The sequence below is a fragment of the Erinaceus europaeus genome, chromosome 17, assembly GCF_950295315.1.
Source record: "Erinaceus europaeus chromosome 17, mEriEur2.1, whole genome shotgun sequence".
NCBI classification, from domain to species: Eukaryota; Metazoa; Chordata; class Mammalia; order Eulipotyphla; family Erinaceidae; genus Erinaceus; species Erinaceus europaeus.
In genome coordinates this window covers 77,162,237-77,177,154 of record NC_080178.1, presented here as the reverse complement: position 1 = coordinate 77,177,154, position 14,918 = coordinate 77,162,237, and the positions used below count along the sequence as shown (strand labels likewise).

The 14,918-nt window shown below is 50.0% G+C and overlaps 1 protein-coding gene across 1 annotated transcript in view; it reads left to right on the top strand.

The window, feature by feature from the left end:
• The window catches only part of SPON1 (spondin 1), a 279,569-nt gene that overhangs the window by 244,487 nt on the left and 20,164 nt on the right, over positions 1 to 14,918 (top strand). The window contains exon 7 of the mRNA XM_060177124.1: positions 10,703 to 10,767. Coding sequence (XP_060033107.1) covers positions 10,703 to 10,767 — 65 coding nt within the window. The remainder of the gene's footprint in view (positions 1 to 10,702; positions 10,768 to 14,918) is intronic.

The window sequence follows — 14,918 nt, the reverse complement described above, 5'->3', positions numbered from 1 at the left end:
TTTCTCCCTTTTCCTGTCCTGTCCTGAGACTTGCCCTTTTCACAGTCTCTGTCCCCTTGGAGCCCAGTGACGCCCACCTTGCTGGGGTCAGTGCTCTCGGGGACGGCTGTCCCACTCTCCTCCCGCCGTGCTCACTCAGTGAAGAAACATATTTCTTCCTGCGAACCTGGACTGCTTTGGCCAGTGTACTGACTTTCTCTAGGATAACGGGGACTTCGTGGTCTTTTCATATAGCCATGGCTGGTTATGGGACTTCCGTGTCAGCTCTGTGGAAAGAAGGGAAGAGACAGTCTTCCTGTCTTCCTGCAGGTGTGGAAAGGTGCACCACAGTGATTTTCATGCTTCCAGACAGATGTCACAGCGAGACTGGTTTTCACTGTGGCCACTGGAGCTTTAGCAATGGCCACAAAAGGGAAGCTAGAGATTTTATTTACTTAGTTAGTTAGTTAGTTAAAGAGGAAGAGGGAGAGAAAAAAAACAGGGCATTATTCCGACACATGCATTGCTAGGGATTAAACTTGGGGACCTAATGGTTTAGGAGCCCAACACTTTATCTGCTGCACCACCAAGCTGTAGCATTGACCTTTTTCTCTATCTCTTTTTTTTTATTATTATTGATTTAATAATTATCGACAAGACCATGGGATAAGAGGAGTACAGTTCCACACAATTCCCACCACCAGAGTTCTGCATCCCATCCCCTCATTGGAAACTTTCCTATGCTCTATCGCTCTGGGAGCATGGACCCAGAATCATTATGGGGAGCAGAAGGTGGGAGGTCTGGCTTCTGGAATTCCTTCTCTGCTGGATGTGGGTATTGGCAGATGGATCCACACCCCCAGCCTGTTTCTATCTTTCCCTAGTGGGGCAGGGCTCTGGGGAGGTGAGGTTCCACGATACACTGGGTAGGTCATCTGCCCAGGGAAGTCAGATTGGCAAGATGGTAGCATCTGCAGCTTGGTGGCTGAAAAGCATTAAGATATAAAGCAGAAAAAAGAATATTAAATGATCAGGAGCCTAAAGGTAAGAATAGAGCAGATGAGATTTGGGGCCTCCATTTTGTAAAAGCTAGTAGGTCTATTTTTTAGGTATATTCCAAGGGACCTATGACTTTACTAATTTTTGCCTGAGCCCAGCAGCTAACATGCAGGTGGGGCTAAAAGGTATTGTCTGGGGAGATGGTGTCAGAGTGGGAAATAGAACTAGAAAGCTGGATCAGGGAAGAGAGTAGCTCCCAAATAGGGGAAAAGTATATGAATACCATACCATTCACTGTAAACTCCATGGATCTGATCTGGGGCTCACATTCAGCACAGGAGCCTGTGTAAGCTCTGCACCCCTGTAGGTTTGATTCGCATGCTGTGGTCACAGCTAGGACCATTCTGGACCGCACTCATCTCAGCACCCTTCTTCCTCGAGCGGCAGAGTATGTTGACCCAGCCGCCCTTTGGAGAATGGAACAGCCCTTACCACTGTTGTTCCACATTGAGGGCGAGGTCATACAGAGGCCCTCAAGAGGGTCCACGATGCTGTTGCTGACGGAGGTGACCAACGATGGTGGGGAGAGGGGTCATGGCTAGACATGAGCTAAAAGTTGGACGAAAGGTCTCTGCTGGTCTGGTCATGACATGAAATGCTGGTGGAGAGAGACAGACCGCCGTGGACCTGTTCCGTGCCATCAGCTTTAAAGGGAGGACTTAGGTCAGCATGATAAAGGGCACAGTGGAAGTGTAGCAGTGAGCTTCTCCCAGGCCTGGTATTTCCATTTCCAGAAGACCAGCCCAGCGGATGCTCTTAGCTAATGCAGGCACAGGGGAGATGCCGCTCAGTCAGCAGAGCAGCCACTGACTGGCAGAGTGTGGGCCGAGGGGGCAAGGGGCCAAGGATGGACCCAGGGTAACTGTGGGCTGTCCTGGGTCCTTCCCCTCCAGCTTCGAAGTGCCAAGACACTTTCACCAAACCACCTCACAGGAAAATAGTTTATCTTGGAGCGCTATGCAATTTTCCTGTGGGAATTACGGGCTGCGTAGGAAGAGAAATTGAATTTGAAATGCTTCTGTGCAACCTCATCACCATCTTGTGGATCTGTTAATGGGCTTCAGATATTTTCTCTGGCTTGGAAATGGCTGATGGACAGCAGCTTGTGAGGGCAGCCAGACACTTCCCGAGGGACAGTAAGTGCTAGGACACTTACAAAAGGCCAGCCCAGGTCACTGAGGCTGACTCAGAACCTGTGAGCTCTGACCAAGCTTCCCCGAAGTAACCTCTGTGACCTGGCCTCTCCCCCCTCTTCCTACTTCCTGGCCATTCTAGCAGAGCGTGGCTGGCACCGTCCACCTGCTCTCCTAGCATCTGTCAGCTGCACCTGGGTGGGGCCTGTTACAGCTGCCTGGCAGAGTTCCCTGTACACCAACGCAGTGCTCAGGGGTGCTGGGGGTAGGGGAGTGGGTGGGGGCAGCTGAGGCACACAAGGACACTGGCCCCTTTCCCATCACAGTCTCTCACTCATTCAACAATCTTGATTAAGTATTTTCAAGCAAGGTTCTGCCCTCTGATCACTCAGCAGTGATAGGGCCTGCACTGAACCCTTATCGTAGCCGGGGAAGGTGGGCAACAAAAAGTACATAAGAATGATAATACATGATGCACTGTCCAGTGAAAGCTGATACAGAGAGAAGAGGATTGCCGGGCTAGCGTGGGGCTGCCTCTTCCCAGGCACGTACTCTCTGGGCTGGAGAGAACTCGACCGGAGCCAGCCTGGGCTGCTACTCACTCAGTGATGCGAGAGAGATGACTTAGGAACCAAACATGTGTTGAGACAATGCATATGTCTTTATTGATTAGAGAGTCACGGCTTTTAAAGGACAGACCCCAAAGTGGCAAGTCGGAAACGGAAATAGCTAGGAAAGGGGCGGAGAAAGGCTGGAAAGGTAGGAACTTCCTTAGCAACTGTTGCGAGGTTTTTAACTGGTGGGATTAATACTACCCTGGAGGCAGGGAGGGTAGAAAGAAGATAGATCAAAGGAATGGAATGGGTGGGGATCTTTCAGGCAAAACAGTGATTATGTAGATAGGCCATAGTATCAGGAATGTAGGGGGGAACAGGGGGAACTGGCTTAATGCTTTGTGAGGCTCCTCACAATTTCTCGACAGAGGATCAGACAGTGGTGGGTGGGGGCCATGCCAGCTTGAGAAGGGGACTGGTGACTGTGGTTTTTAGTAGTATGATCAGCAAAAGACTCATTGAAAAAGTGATATTTGATGGGGCGGCCAGTGGCATGCCTGGTTAAACACCGCACAGTGTATTAAGCTCAAGGACCTGGTGCAAGGATCCGGGTTCAAGCCCCCAGATCCCCACTTACAGTGGGGTGCTTCACAAGTGATCCCCCCCCCCCATTTCTCTCTGGCCTATCCAATAAAATGGGGAAGAAATCACCAGCAGAAGCTGTGGGTTTATAGTGCTAGCACTGAGTCCCAGCGATAACCCTGGAGGCAAAGGGGGGGGAGAGAAAAAGAGAAAGAGAGAGAAGATGGTACCTAAAAAAAATGGGCAAATATATACAAATATAGACAGGCAGTTGTGGAAATAACAGTCAACCCATATCTGCAACCTTAGGAAAACTGCTTCTAATGGAGGGAGTGGGGATTCAGAATTCAGGGTAGGCATGGTATAGAGTTGTCCCCCTGTTACCTTGTAATTTTGTAAATAAATATGAAATCACTAATCAAGAAGAGAGAGAGAAAGAGAGAGAGAGAGAGAGAGAGAGAGAACGGAAAACAGATAGTTTGGCCAGAACCAAGAGACACAGGCTAACAGGCAAGAGCCAGGAAGATGCCGAGGTGAGAAGCAAGGCAGGAGGGAGGTGGCAGTCTCCAGTCATGGGGGTGGCTGCTGGCTGACGTGGGCTGATACTGGCAGGAATGGCAGGCGGGAATGGCAGGCGCCAGGGTGGCTCTCAACACCAGCCAGCGACTGCCCCCGCCCCAGGCCCACCTTCCTCCTCTCTTCTCTGCTCCAACACAGCATCTCCTCATATCCAGTGCAATTTCGCCTCTACCTTGTTTCTGGTTCTGCTCTCCCCTCCGATCTCACCTCGACCCCTGCTGACTTGAGGCTGTGTTACTCACACTCATTGCTGCCAGGAGCTAGGATGGCTGAGTACGGCTATAATAACGTCATCATCTGTCTATACCTGAAAGACTTCATCCCCATAAAGATGGATGTGAGTTGAACTTGAAAAAAAATTATGTGTACTCTTGCAGCCTTGGGACAACTGTGGCAGCTGACTGCTGGTGGTGGCTGGGCACAGAACCGTAGTGGTGGGAGTGGTATAGAGTCATACCGCGGGAGTCGCGGGCAGTAGCACAGCAGGTTAAGTGCACATGGCGCAAAGCACAAGGGATCCCGGTTCAAACCCCCGGCTCCCCACCTGCAGGGAAGTCGCTTCACAGGCAGTGAAGCAGGTCTGCAGGTATCTAGCTTTCTCTCCTTCTCTCTGTCTTCCCCTCCTCTCTCCATTTCTCTTCATCCTATCCAATAACAACAACAGCTATGACAACAATAACAGCTATAACAAGCACAACAACAAGGGCAACAAAATGGGAAAAATAGCCTCCAGGAGCAGTGGATTCATAGTGCAGGCACCGAGCCCCAGCAATAACCCTGGAGGCAAAAAAAAAAAAAAAAAAGAATCATACCTCTATTATCTATCTTACAGTCTTGTCACTATTATATCACTAATAAAGAATATAATATAAGATGGCTGTGAGTGACCTGTAGCTTCCTCTGGGTTTATTTGTCGTGTCTCTGGAAAAGTGCCGATGTCATCCAAATGAGGCATGAAGAGGGGAAGGCCCTGAAATGCTTTGTTTGAAGAGTTCTGTGGAAGGGTGTGTAAAAAGCTCTCCTCAGAGAGCTCCTCTCTGTGCTTTAGAGACTCATTAAAACAGCGTGTTAAGTCTAAGGTTTCAATATCGTACCCTGACTGTAAAATGCCCAGCGCCCTGCTGGCCCCATCCAAAGCTCACCCTGGTGAAGAAAGCTCCGATTCCACGCTCCTTGAGATTCAGAGCTGGGCTTACGTGTGGGCAGAGTTCTCCTGAGACTTTGTGAGTTCGTCAATGAATCTGCGTGCTCCACTTTCTGTACTTAAGCAGCACACATCAGTTCTAATACCAGCTGGGTCTGAATGGAAATAAGAAGATGAGGGGGCCAGACAGTGGCACACCTGATTGAGCACACAGACTGCTAAGTGCAAGGACCCAGGTTCAAGCCCCTGATCCCCACCTGCAGGGGGTCTGCTTCACAGGCGGCAGAGCAGGTGTGCAGGTGTCTTATCTTTCCCTCCTCCTCCTCTCTCCATTTGTCTCTGTCCTATTTAATTAAATAATAATAATAACTGGGGAGGAGGAATGGCCTCCGAGAGCAGTGGATTCATAGTGCCGGCAACAAGCCCCAGCAATAACCCTGGAGGCAAAAAAAAAAAAAGAAAGAAAAAGAAGACTAATATTTAAACCAAAACAGGTGCTATATTTAAACCTAAATATTTAAACCTAAATAGGTGCACAATACAGAATTATATTACTAGAGCTGAGTGGTTGGTCACCCAGTAGAGTGCACAAATCACCAGGCTTGAGGACCTGGGTTCAAGCCCCTGGTCCCCACCTGCAGGAGGAAAGCTTCACAAGCAGTGAAGCAGGGCTGCAGGTGTCTCTCTGTCTCTCTCCCTTTCTTTGTCTCCCCCGCACCCTCAGTTTCTCTTGTCTCGAAGCAATAATCAAAATAATTCTTTTAATTTTTTTTATTTATTCCCTTTTGTTGTCCTTGTTGTTTTGTAGTTGTAGTTATTTATTCTTGTTGTTGATGTCGTGTTGATGGATAGGACAGAGAGAATAGGAGAGAGGAGGGGAAGACAGGGGGAGAGAAAAAGAGATAACTGAGGGCTGGGTGGTGGCACACCTGGTTGAACATGTATGTTATAGTGCGCATGGATCCAGGTTCGAGCCCCCGGTCCCCACTTGCTGGGGGAAAGCTTCACAAGTGATGAAGCAGGGCTGCAGGTGTCTCTCTGTCTCTCTATCTCCTCCTTCCTCTCAATTTCTGACTGTCTCTATCAAATAAATAAATAAAAATAATTTAAGAAAGATATACCTGCAGACCTGCTTCACCGCTTGTGAAGCGACCCCCTGCAGGTGGGGAGCCTGGGGCTTGAACCGGGATCCTTACACCGGTCCTTGCACCACGTGTCCTTAACCCACTGCACTACCGCCCAACTCCCAAATAAAAATATTTTTGAAAGAAAGAAAGAAAGAAAGAAAGAAAGAAAGAAAGGGGGGCCCGTGAGGCCAGGTGGAGGTGGTGGCGCACCTGGTTGAGCGCAAATGTTACAGTGCACAAGAACCTGGGTTCGAGCCCCTGGTCCCCACCTGCAGGAGGAAAGCTTTGCAAGTGCCAGAAGCAGGGCTGCAGGTGTCTCTCTGTCTCTCTTGCTCTCTATCGCCCCCTTCCCTTTCGATTTCTGACTGTCTCTGTCCAATAAAGATAATTTAAAAAAAGAAAAGAAGGGAGCCGGGCAGTAGTGCAGCAGGTTAAATGCACATGGTGCCAAGCACAAGGATCAGCATCAGTAGCCCAGTTCGAGCCCCCGGCTCCTCACCTGCAGGGGAGTCGCTTCACAGGTGGTGAAGCAGGTCTGCAGGTGTCTGTCTTTCTCTCCCCCTCTCTGTCTTCCCCTCCTCTCTCCATTTCTCTCTGTCCTATCCAAAAATGACAACATCAATAACAATAATAACTATAACAATAAAACAACAAGAGCAACAAAAAGGAATAAATAAAAAAACTAAAAAGAAAAAGATTTTAAAAAGAAAAAAGACAACTTCCAGCAAGAAGCTATTCTCATATCTAAACATGTAGACCCACCACCCCTGCAGTCTACATAGCTCTATAAAAAAAAAAAAAAAATGAAAATGGGGTTGGGAGGTAGCACAGCGGGTTAAGCGCACATGGCGAGAAGCTCAAGGACCGGCGTAAGGATGCCGGTTCGAGCCCCCGGCTCCCCACCTGCAGGGGAGTCGCTTCACAGGCAGTGAAGCAGGTCTGCAGGTGTCTGTCTTTCTCTCCCCCTCTCTGTCTTCCCCTCCTCTCTCCATTTCTCTCTGTCCTGTCCAACAACAACAACAGCAATGACAACAATAATAATAACACCAAGGAGGGCAACAAAATGGGAAAAATGGCCTCTAGGAACAGTGGATTTGTAGTGCAGGCACAGAGCTCCAGCAATAACCCTGGAGGCAAAGAAAAAAAGAAATCCCAGTGGGATTGCGTCTACTCTAAAGAAACATTAACAGAGGGCACCGTTCTTGTTGTGACATTGCAAAAGCAAAATCGATATGTCATTAGTTGGGATTTGAAAGCCAAGCGTTCATTGTCATGCACGGTGAATCTGCAGGGTCAGCTAGCTTGATGGCTGCTTTCACCCCACCCACATTGATTTTACGTTTTAGTGAAGAATTTTTTCCCAAGACCAAAAGGATTGTCCTCAGGCCCTCGCTCATTATTTAGAATTAGACATCACACAAGAAGGAATGCCAGAGTCAGACGAAGACAGCCGTGTGAGCAAAGCCCAGGAGTCAAGACACTGTCGTTGAAATTGTGAGGAGTTGGGGGTCAGGCGACTGGTAAAGCGCACGTAGCGCAAAGCTCAAGGACCGACTGGCATGAGGATCCCGGTTTGAGCCCCCGGCTCCCCACCTGCAGGGGAGTCGCTTCACAGGTGGTGAAGCAGGTCTACAGGTGTCTTTCTCTCTCCCCCTCTCCCTTCCCCATCTCTCTCAATTTCTCTCTGTCCTGTCCAATAAAATGGGGGGGGGGGGTGGCCACCAGGAGCTGTGGGTTCGTAGTGCTGACAGCAAGCCCCAGCGATAACCCTGGAGGCAAATATATATATTCAGGCTGTGAGTATGTGGCCTCTCACCCAGAGGGGACTGAGCAGGGTAGGAACTTGCTGCTGGAGTCAGATAAGGAGCTGACTGGGACATGGAGCATGAGCCGTGACCACAGGAAAGCCAGGTCATGGGAGACTCTGCTGGTCTTTTGAGAAACAGGCCCTGTCCTGCGTAGGACTTCCTGCTGGCGGCTCCTCTCAGTCCTTCCACAGATTAGGAATGAGTGAGGGAGACAGTCTCAGTAAATAAAGAAATCTGAAAGCATGTAAACTACTCCGTTGCAATTTGGAGGCCCTCTCCCTACAGACGTGCATGTGGGGGTGCCTGCAGCAGCCAAGGATTCTTGCTCTGAGGTAAAGAAGGTATCTCAATGAAGCCTGGGTTCTCCAACAGACCCATCCAGAAAGATCTGTGTGTACCTATGTTCATAGCAGCACAATGTGTAAGAGCCAACACCTGGAAGCAACCCAGGTGTCCAACAACAGATGAGTGGCTGAGCAAGTTGTGGTCTAGATACACAATGGAATACTACTCAGCTGTAAAAAAAACGATGACTTCACCGTTTTCAGCTGATCTTGGATGGAGCTTGAAAAATTCATGTTAAGTGAAATAAGTCAGAAACAGAAGGATGAATATGGGATGATCTCACTCTCAGGCCGAAGTTGAAAGACAAGATTAGAAGAGAAAACACAAGTAGAACCTGAACTGGAATTGGCGTATTGCACCAAAGTAAAAGACTCTGGGGTGGGTGGGTGGGGAGAATACAGGTCCAAGAAGGATGACAGAGGACCTAGTGGGGGTTGTATGTTATATGGAAAACTGGGAAATGTTATGCATGTGCAAACTATTGTATTTACTGTCGAATATAAAACATTAATTCCCCAATCGAGAAATTTAAAAATAATAAAATAATAAAATAATAAATAAAGCCTGGCTTCTGGGAGAAGCTTCAAGTTGGGGTGGGGGGAGGGTTACCACCGCCAGCTTGCCTCTGAGAGCCTTCTTCCCATCGTTCACCCCAGCCAGAGCCATCTGCAGGCTCCCAGTCCAGCGGGATAAGTCTGAGTGGCCGTGCCGTCTCAGGCCCAGCACTCATCAGCCTCTTTCCTGGTGACAGGTGAAACTCTCTCTGTTTGGTCTTTGCACCCAGGCCAGGAGATAGGACAGACCTTCCTTCCTCCCTTCCTTCCAGTTTCTCTGGGCCTTGGGAGTTTCTGGGCAAGATGACCGCCAGTGCAGGAGAAAATCTCCGGTCCATTTCAGGTACCTGCCAGGTGTGGCGCAGGGCTGTGAGCCAGCCGAGCAAGTCTCTGCCCTCCTGGAACCCGGGGGCCTGTTCAGCTCTTCTTCCCCAGCCGTGACGTTCCAGGCCTTTCTTGAAGTGCTGGATGAGGACGATGGTGTCTGAGCACCGCTGGGTGCAGGCCAGGGGAAGGGGAGACCCAGCGCTGGCTGGGAAGTTCCCAGCCTGAGTTGGATGTGGAGCTATGTGGGCCTGAAGCCTTGATGGGACTAAGGTGCCCTTCACCCCACTGTGTAACTGAAAACATCTTAAGACACCCCCTCCCCCAACAGGACCCCAAAGTTAAGCAAAAATCAACAAAGTTCTGATTGTTGTTGAGTCATAATGATGACTTCATGCTTTTTTTTTCTTTGAAAAGAATTATTACAGGGGGCCGGGCAGTAGCGCACCAGGTTAAGTGCACGTGGTAGTAAGTGCAAGGATCTGGGTTCGAGCCCCTGCTTCCCACCAAGGGGGAGGGGGACATTTCACAAGTGGCAAAGCAGGTCTGTTTTCTCTCTCTCTCCCTCTCTCTCTATCTCCCTGTCCTCTCTCAATTTCTGTCTGTCCTAGCCAATAAAATGGAAGATATGGCCACCAGGAGCAGTGGATTTGTAGTCCTGGCACCAAGCCCAGTGATGACCCTGGAGGGGGCGGGGGGGGGAGCGGACAGAATTACTACTTCTTCCTTCAGAAATCATTTTAGATCTCCGTGATTTAAGAGTGTCATGCAAACTGCAGACAGAAACGGCACAACAAACATGAGTGACACAAGGCCAAGTTTCATTCTGGCCTGACCCACGGGAGTCAGGTCCAGTGTCAACCTCGATAGCAGAAGACTTGGTGGGGACAGTCCTCTAGAGTCAGGCGTTGGCTGCACTACAGTCTGACCTGGACACAGAGGATGTGCCCAGAGATCCTGGCTGAACACACTGTGGAGAGCAGGCACCGGGCGGAGTGGAGGCCACAGTGCTGTCTGGGGCCAAAGGCCTGGCGAGAGTGAGCCTCTAGGGCTTCCACACCGCAGGTGTCAGGCCTGGGCAGGTGGAACCTCAAAGGCAGGTCAAGGATTGGCATGGGCAGTGCCACCCTGTCAAAGCTGTCTTGCAGGGGGCCGGGCGGTAGCGCAGCGGGTTAAGCGCACGTGCCGCAAAGCGCAGGGACCGGCGTAAGGATCCTGGTTCGAGCCCCCAGCTCCCCACCTGCAGGGGACTGCAGGGGAGTCGCTTCACAGGCGGTGAAGCAGGTCTGCAGGTGTCTGTCTTTCTCTCCCCCTCTCTGTCTTCCCCTCCTGTCTCCATTTCTCTCTGTCCTGTCCAACAACAACAACAGCAACAATAATAACTACAACAACAATAAAACAACAAGGGTAACAAAAGGGAAATAAATATTTTTTTTAAAAAAAACAGCTGTCTTGCTCCCGTGAGTCCTGCTTCCCCCCACTAAATATATGTCCTTTTTTATTTTTTTTTCCAGAGTGATGAGGTCCTTACCGTCATCAAAGCCAAAGCTCAGTGGCCAGCCTGGCAGCCTGTCAACGTGTAAGTAGCAAACACCGCCCCGCCCCGCCCTGTCCCAGCCTTTCAGCACGGAACCCCCGTACCCACCCACTGGCTCCTGCTGTTCTCACGCAGTTGTCCTGCAGCACAAATACCTGCGACGTAGCCCCCGACTTCCCGGTGACGCAGACTCTGTCTCTGTCCCCCCAGTGGCTCTGACTCCACAAAGGACCTAGCTCAGACATAGCGATCAACCGGGTGGGATGGGTTTGCTCGCTCTTACACAACAAGCTGCCCCCTGTCAGAGCACAGGGGCCTCATCAGCTAAGCAGGTCTGACACTCGGGAGGGAGGGAGGTCCAAGTCGCCCCAGGCTCCGTTCTCAGTCTCTGGTCTTTCCCGTCTCTGAGAGAGGTTCCCCAGAGCAGGTGAGCGGATGTCCCCAAACTGCCGCTTCTGAGGAAGGTGTGTAGGTAGAAGGATAGACAGTAGGCACCTACGAGGTGAAGAAACAAAGTAAATAAAGGAAGAACTTTCCGGAAAGGCTACCTACATGTTCAGAAGCCCTGCAGAGAAAGCTGGGCTTGTTGAAGGCACAGAAAAGTCTGTGGTCGAACTAGGTCCCGAAATCAAAGGCGAACTTAGCCTGGGATCAAGCTGTGTGGCATTAGGGTTTTGAAGTCTGCATTTAGAATAATAGGACACCACTGAACAGTTCTAAGCACGATGACAAGATGGTGCAGTTGCCATTAAACGGTAACTTTCTGGTGACCTGGGAGGTGGCACAGTGGACAAGCCACTGAGCTTCTAAGTATGAGGTCCTCAGAATCACATGTGCCGAAATGTGCCGAGTGGTCTAAGCCTCTTGCTCTCCCCTCCTCTCTCCTCCCTGCTCTCTCCCTCTCCCCCCCACCCCCGACCCTTTTCTCTTTCATAAATCTTTTTTTTTTTTCCCCATCCAGGGTTATCTCTGGAGCTTGGTGCCTGCACTATGAATCCACTGCTCCTGGAGGCCATTTTGTTGCCAATTTTTCCCATTTTGTTGCCCTTGTTGTTACTGTTGCCATTGCTGCTATAGTTGTTGGCTAGGACCGAGAGAAATGGAGAGAGGAGGGGAACACAGAGAGGGGGAGAGAAAGACAGACACCTGCAGGCCTACTTCACCACTTGTGAAGCGACTCCCCTACAGGTGGGGAGCCGGGGGTTGAACCGGGATCCTTATGCCGGTCCTTGCGCTTCACGCCACCTGCGCTTAACCCACTGCACTGCCACCCAGCCCCTCATAAATCTTTTTCTTAACTTTATTTTATTTTAAATTCATTTATTTATTCCCTTTTGTTGGCCTTGTTGTATTATTGTTGTAGTTATTGATGCTGTTGTTGTTGGATAGGACAGAGAGAAATGGAGAGAGGAGGGGAAGACAGAGAGGGGGAGAGAAAGACAGACACCTGCAGACCTGCTTCACCACCCCCCGTGAAGCGACTCCCCTGCAGGTGGGGAGCCGGGGGCTCGAACCGGGATCCTTACGCAGGTCCTTGTGCTTTGTGCCACGGGTCTGCACTTAACCCGCTGCGCCACCGCCCGACTCCCCATGAATCTTTTTTAAAGGGGTCCAGTGGTGGCCTGCCACTTAAGCGCACAGTACTTAGCACAAGGCCCCACGCAAAGATCTGGGTTCAAGTTCCCGGCTTCCCACCTGCAGGGGGGACTTGAACCCAGTTCTTTGCGCGGGTCCTTGTGCTTAGTACTATGTGCACTTAACCGACTCCCACCTGCAAGGGGAACTCTTTACAAGTGGTGAAGCAGGTCTGCAGATGTCTCTCTCTCTCTGTGTGTCTCCCCTCCTCTCTCGATTTCCCTCTGTCCTGTCCAATAACATGGAAAGATGGCAGCCAGGAGCAGTGGATTCATAGTGCTGTCACCAAGACCCAGCAATCACCCTGGAGGGGAAAAAGAAAAAAAAAAAAATTTAAATTAAAAAATAATAATACGTCTCTGGCTGTCATATGAAAGGGGTCAAAGTAGAGAGACCAGATCTATGAACAGCAGCAGCCCTGGAGAAGAGTGACTTAGAGCAGCTGGTGGTGGTGGTAGCGAAAGGCGAGGGAGCAGGGGGTCAAGCTGCCTCTGAGGTGGGTCAGTCTGGCATAAAGGAGGGGGGGAACTCATAGGACAGGTAAGACTGGCTGAAGTTAAAGGGGGAAACCACGAGTTCAGTTCTAGATGCGTGAAATCGGTGACGCCTTCAGATACCCAGCTGCTGGCCTTACGTATACAGTTAACTATAAGCTCTGAGCCAGGAGAAGTCATTAGAGATTATGCGACACCACCAAAGGCTGGGTAAGAGAGAGCTTGAGCGGAAGAGCCAGAGACTTGGCTCTGAGTCCTCAGGGGCACCGACACTTGCTGACACCGCCCGACAGAGCAAAGGAGTTGGCAAGGACCGGCGTTAAGGATCCCGGTTCGAGCCCCAGCTCCCCACCTGCAGGGGAGTCGCTTCACAGGCGGTGAAGCAGGTCTGCAGGTGTCTGTCTTTCTCTCCCCCTCTCTGTCTTCCCCTCCTCTCTCCAGTTCTCTCTGTCCTATCCAACAACAATGACATCAATAACAACAACAATAATAACTACAACAACAATAAAAAGACAACAAGGGCAACAAAAGGGAAAATTTAAAAAAAAAAGAAAGTGGGCAAATATATACAGATATAGCCAGAGAAATGTAGAGATAATAGCTGACCCCTATCGGCAACCTTGGGAGAACTGCTGTAGCCTCCAGTGGAGGGAGTTGGGTCCCAAAACTCAGGTGGTGGGAGTGGTGTGGAGCTGTACCCCTGTTGCCTTGTAATTTTGTAGATCATAGATCAGTGCTGGATCACTAATAAAAAAAAGAAAAGAAATGAAATGAAAAAAGAAAAAAGAGATTAAGGGCTATAAAGTGCCCACTGGCTTTACTACCACGAAGCCCTGGAGTCTGGAGCCTGGTGAAATGGGAACAGATGAGGTCGGGTCAGCGAGCACAGATAGCTCAAGTGAAGTTTGTGATGAAAGGACAGAGACTGGTCGGACGCTTCAAGAGGACAAAAAAATCAATGAGGATCTCTCTCTCTCTCTCCGTCCCTCTCCTTCTCCCTCTCCCTTTTAAAAAGAGAAAAACTGGGCCAGATGGTGGTGCATCTGGCTAAATGCACACAATACCGTGAGCAAGGACCCAGGTTCAAGCCCCTGGTCCCCACCTGCAGGGGGAAAGCTTCACGAGTGGTGAAGCAGGGCTGCAGGTGTCTCTCTGTCTCTCTCCCTCTCCCTCTTCTCAATTTCTCTCTGTGTCTATCCAATAATAAATAAATAAATAAAACAGAAAATATAAAAAATAAAAAGAGAAAAACTTACAGAAACGTTGAAAAGACCAGTGCCGCTCGCAAGCCCCCCGTGAGCCTGAATCCATGGTTGCCAATCACTCAGACCTCCAAATGCCCAAATCCTTCCCACTCGGTTGCTACCAGCTTGTTCAGGGAAAAAGGAATTTTCTTTTGATCTTCCCATCCCCAAGTCTCCCCTTTCCTCTTCCAGATCTCATTAAGAAGTCAAATCAGGAAGCCTACTTGTGGCCAACTTACGTTTAGCAGAAACGGGGCCCTCCCTCCCCCCCTCCCTCCCCCTCCTCCCTGAGCTGGCTCCATTGAGGTTAATGGGATTTCAGCCTCCCTCTGGCCAGTGGAAGGCCAGGCTGACCTACTTTGGGTGGTCCTGGCCAGAGAGGGGAAAGGGGGGGAACTGACTTGTTTTTCAATGCTTTTCATTTTTATCCCCTGCACCGCCATGAATGAACAAATTAGCTGCTGACTTGTTTAGCCCAATCAATCAAGCTGAGGCTCTGAGGAGCCCGGGCACAGGTAGGCAGGCAGGGCATATTCTGAACACAGCCCACATCCCTCAATCTGGCATCCGAGTGGAAACCGTCTAGGCTTCCTTTCAATCAGTTCTTAATTTCTTTTTTTTTAAATATTTATTTTATTTATTTATTCCCTTTTGTTGCCCTTGCTGTTTTATTGATGTAGTTATTATTGTTGGATGGGACAGAGAGAAATGGAGAGAGGAGGGGAAGACAGAGGGGGAGAGAAAGACAGACACCTGCAGACCTGCTTCACCGCCTGTGAAGTGACTCCCCTGTAGGTGGGGAGCCGGGGGCTCGAACTGG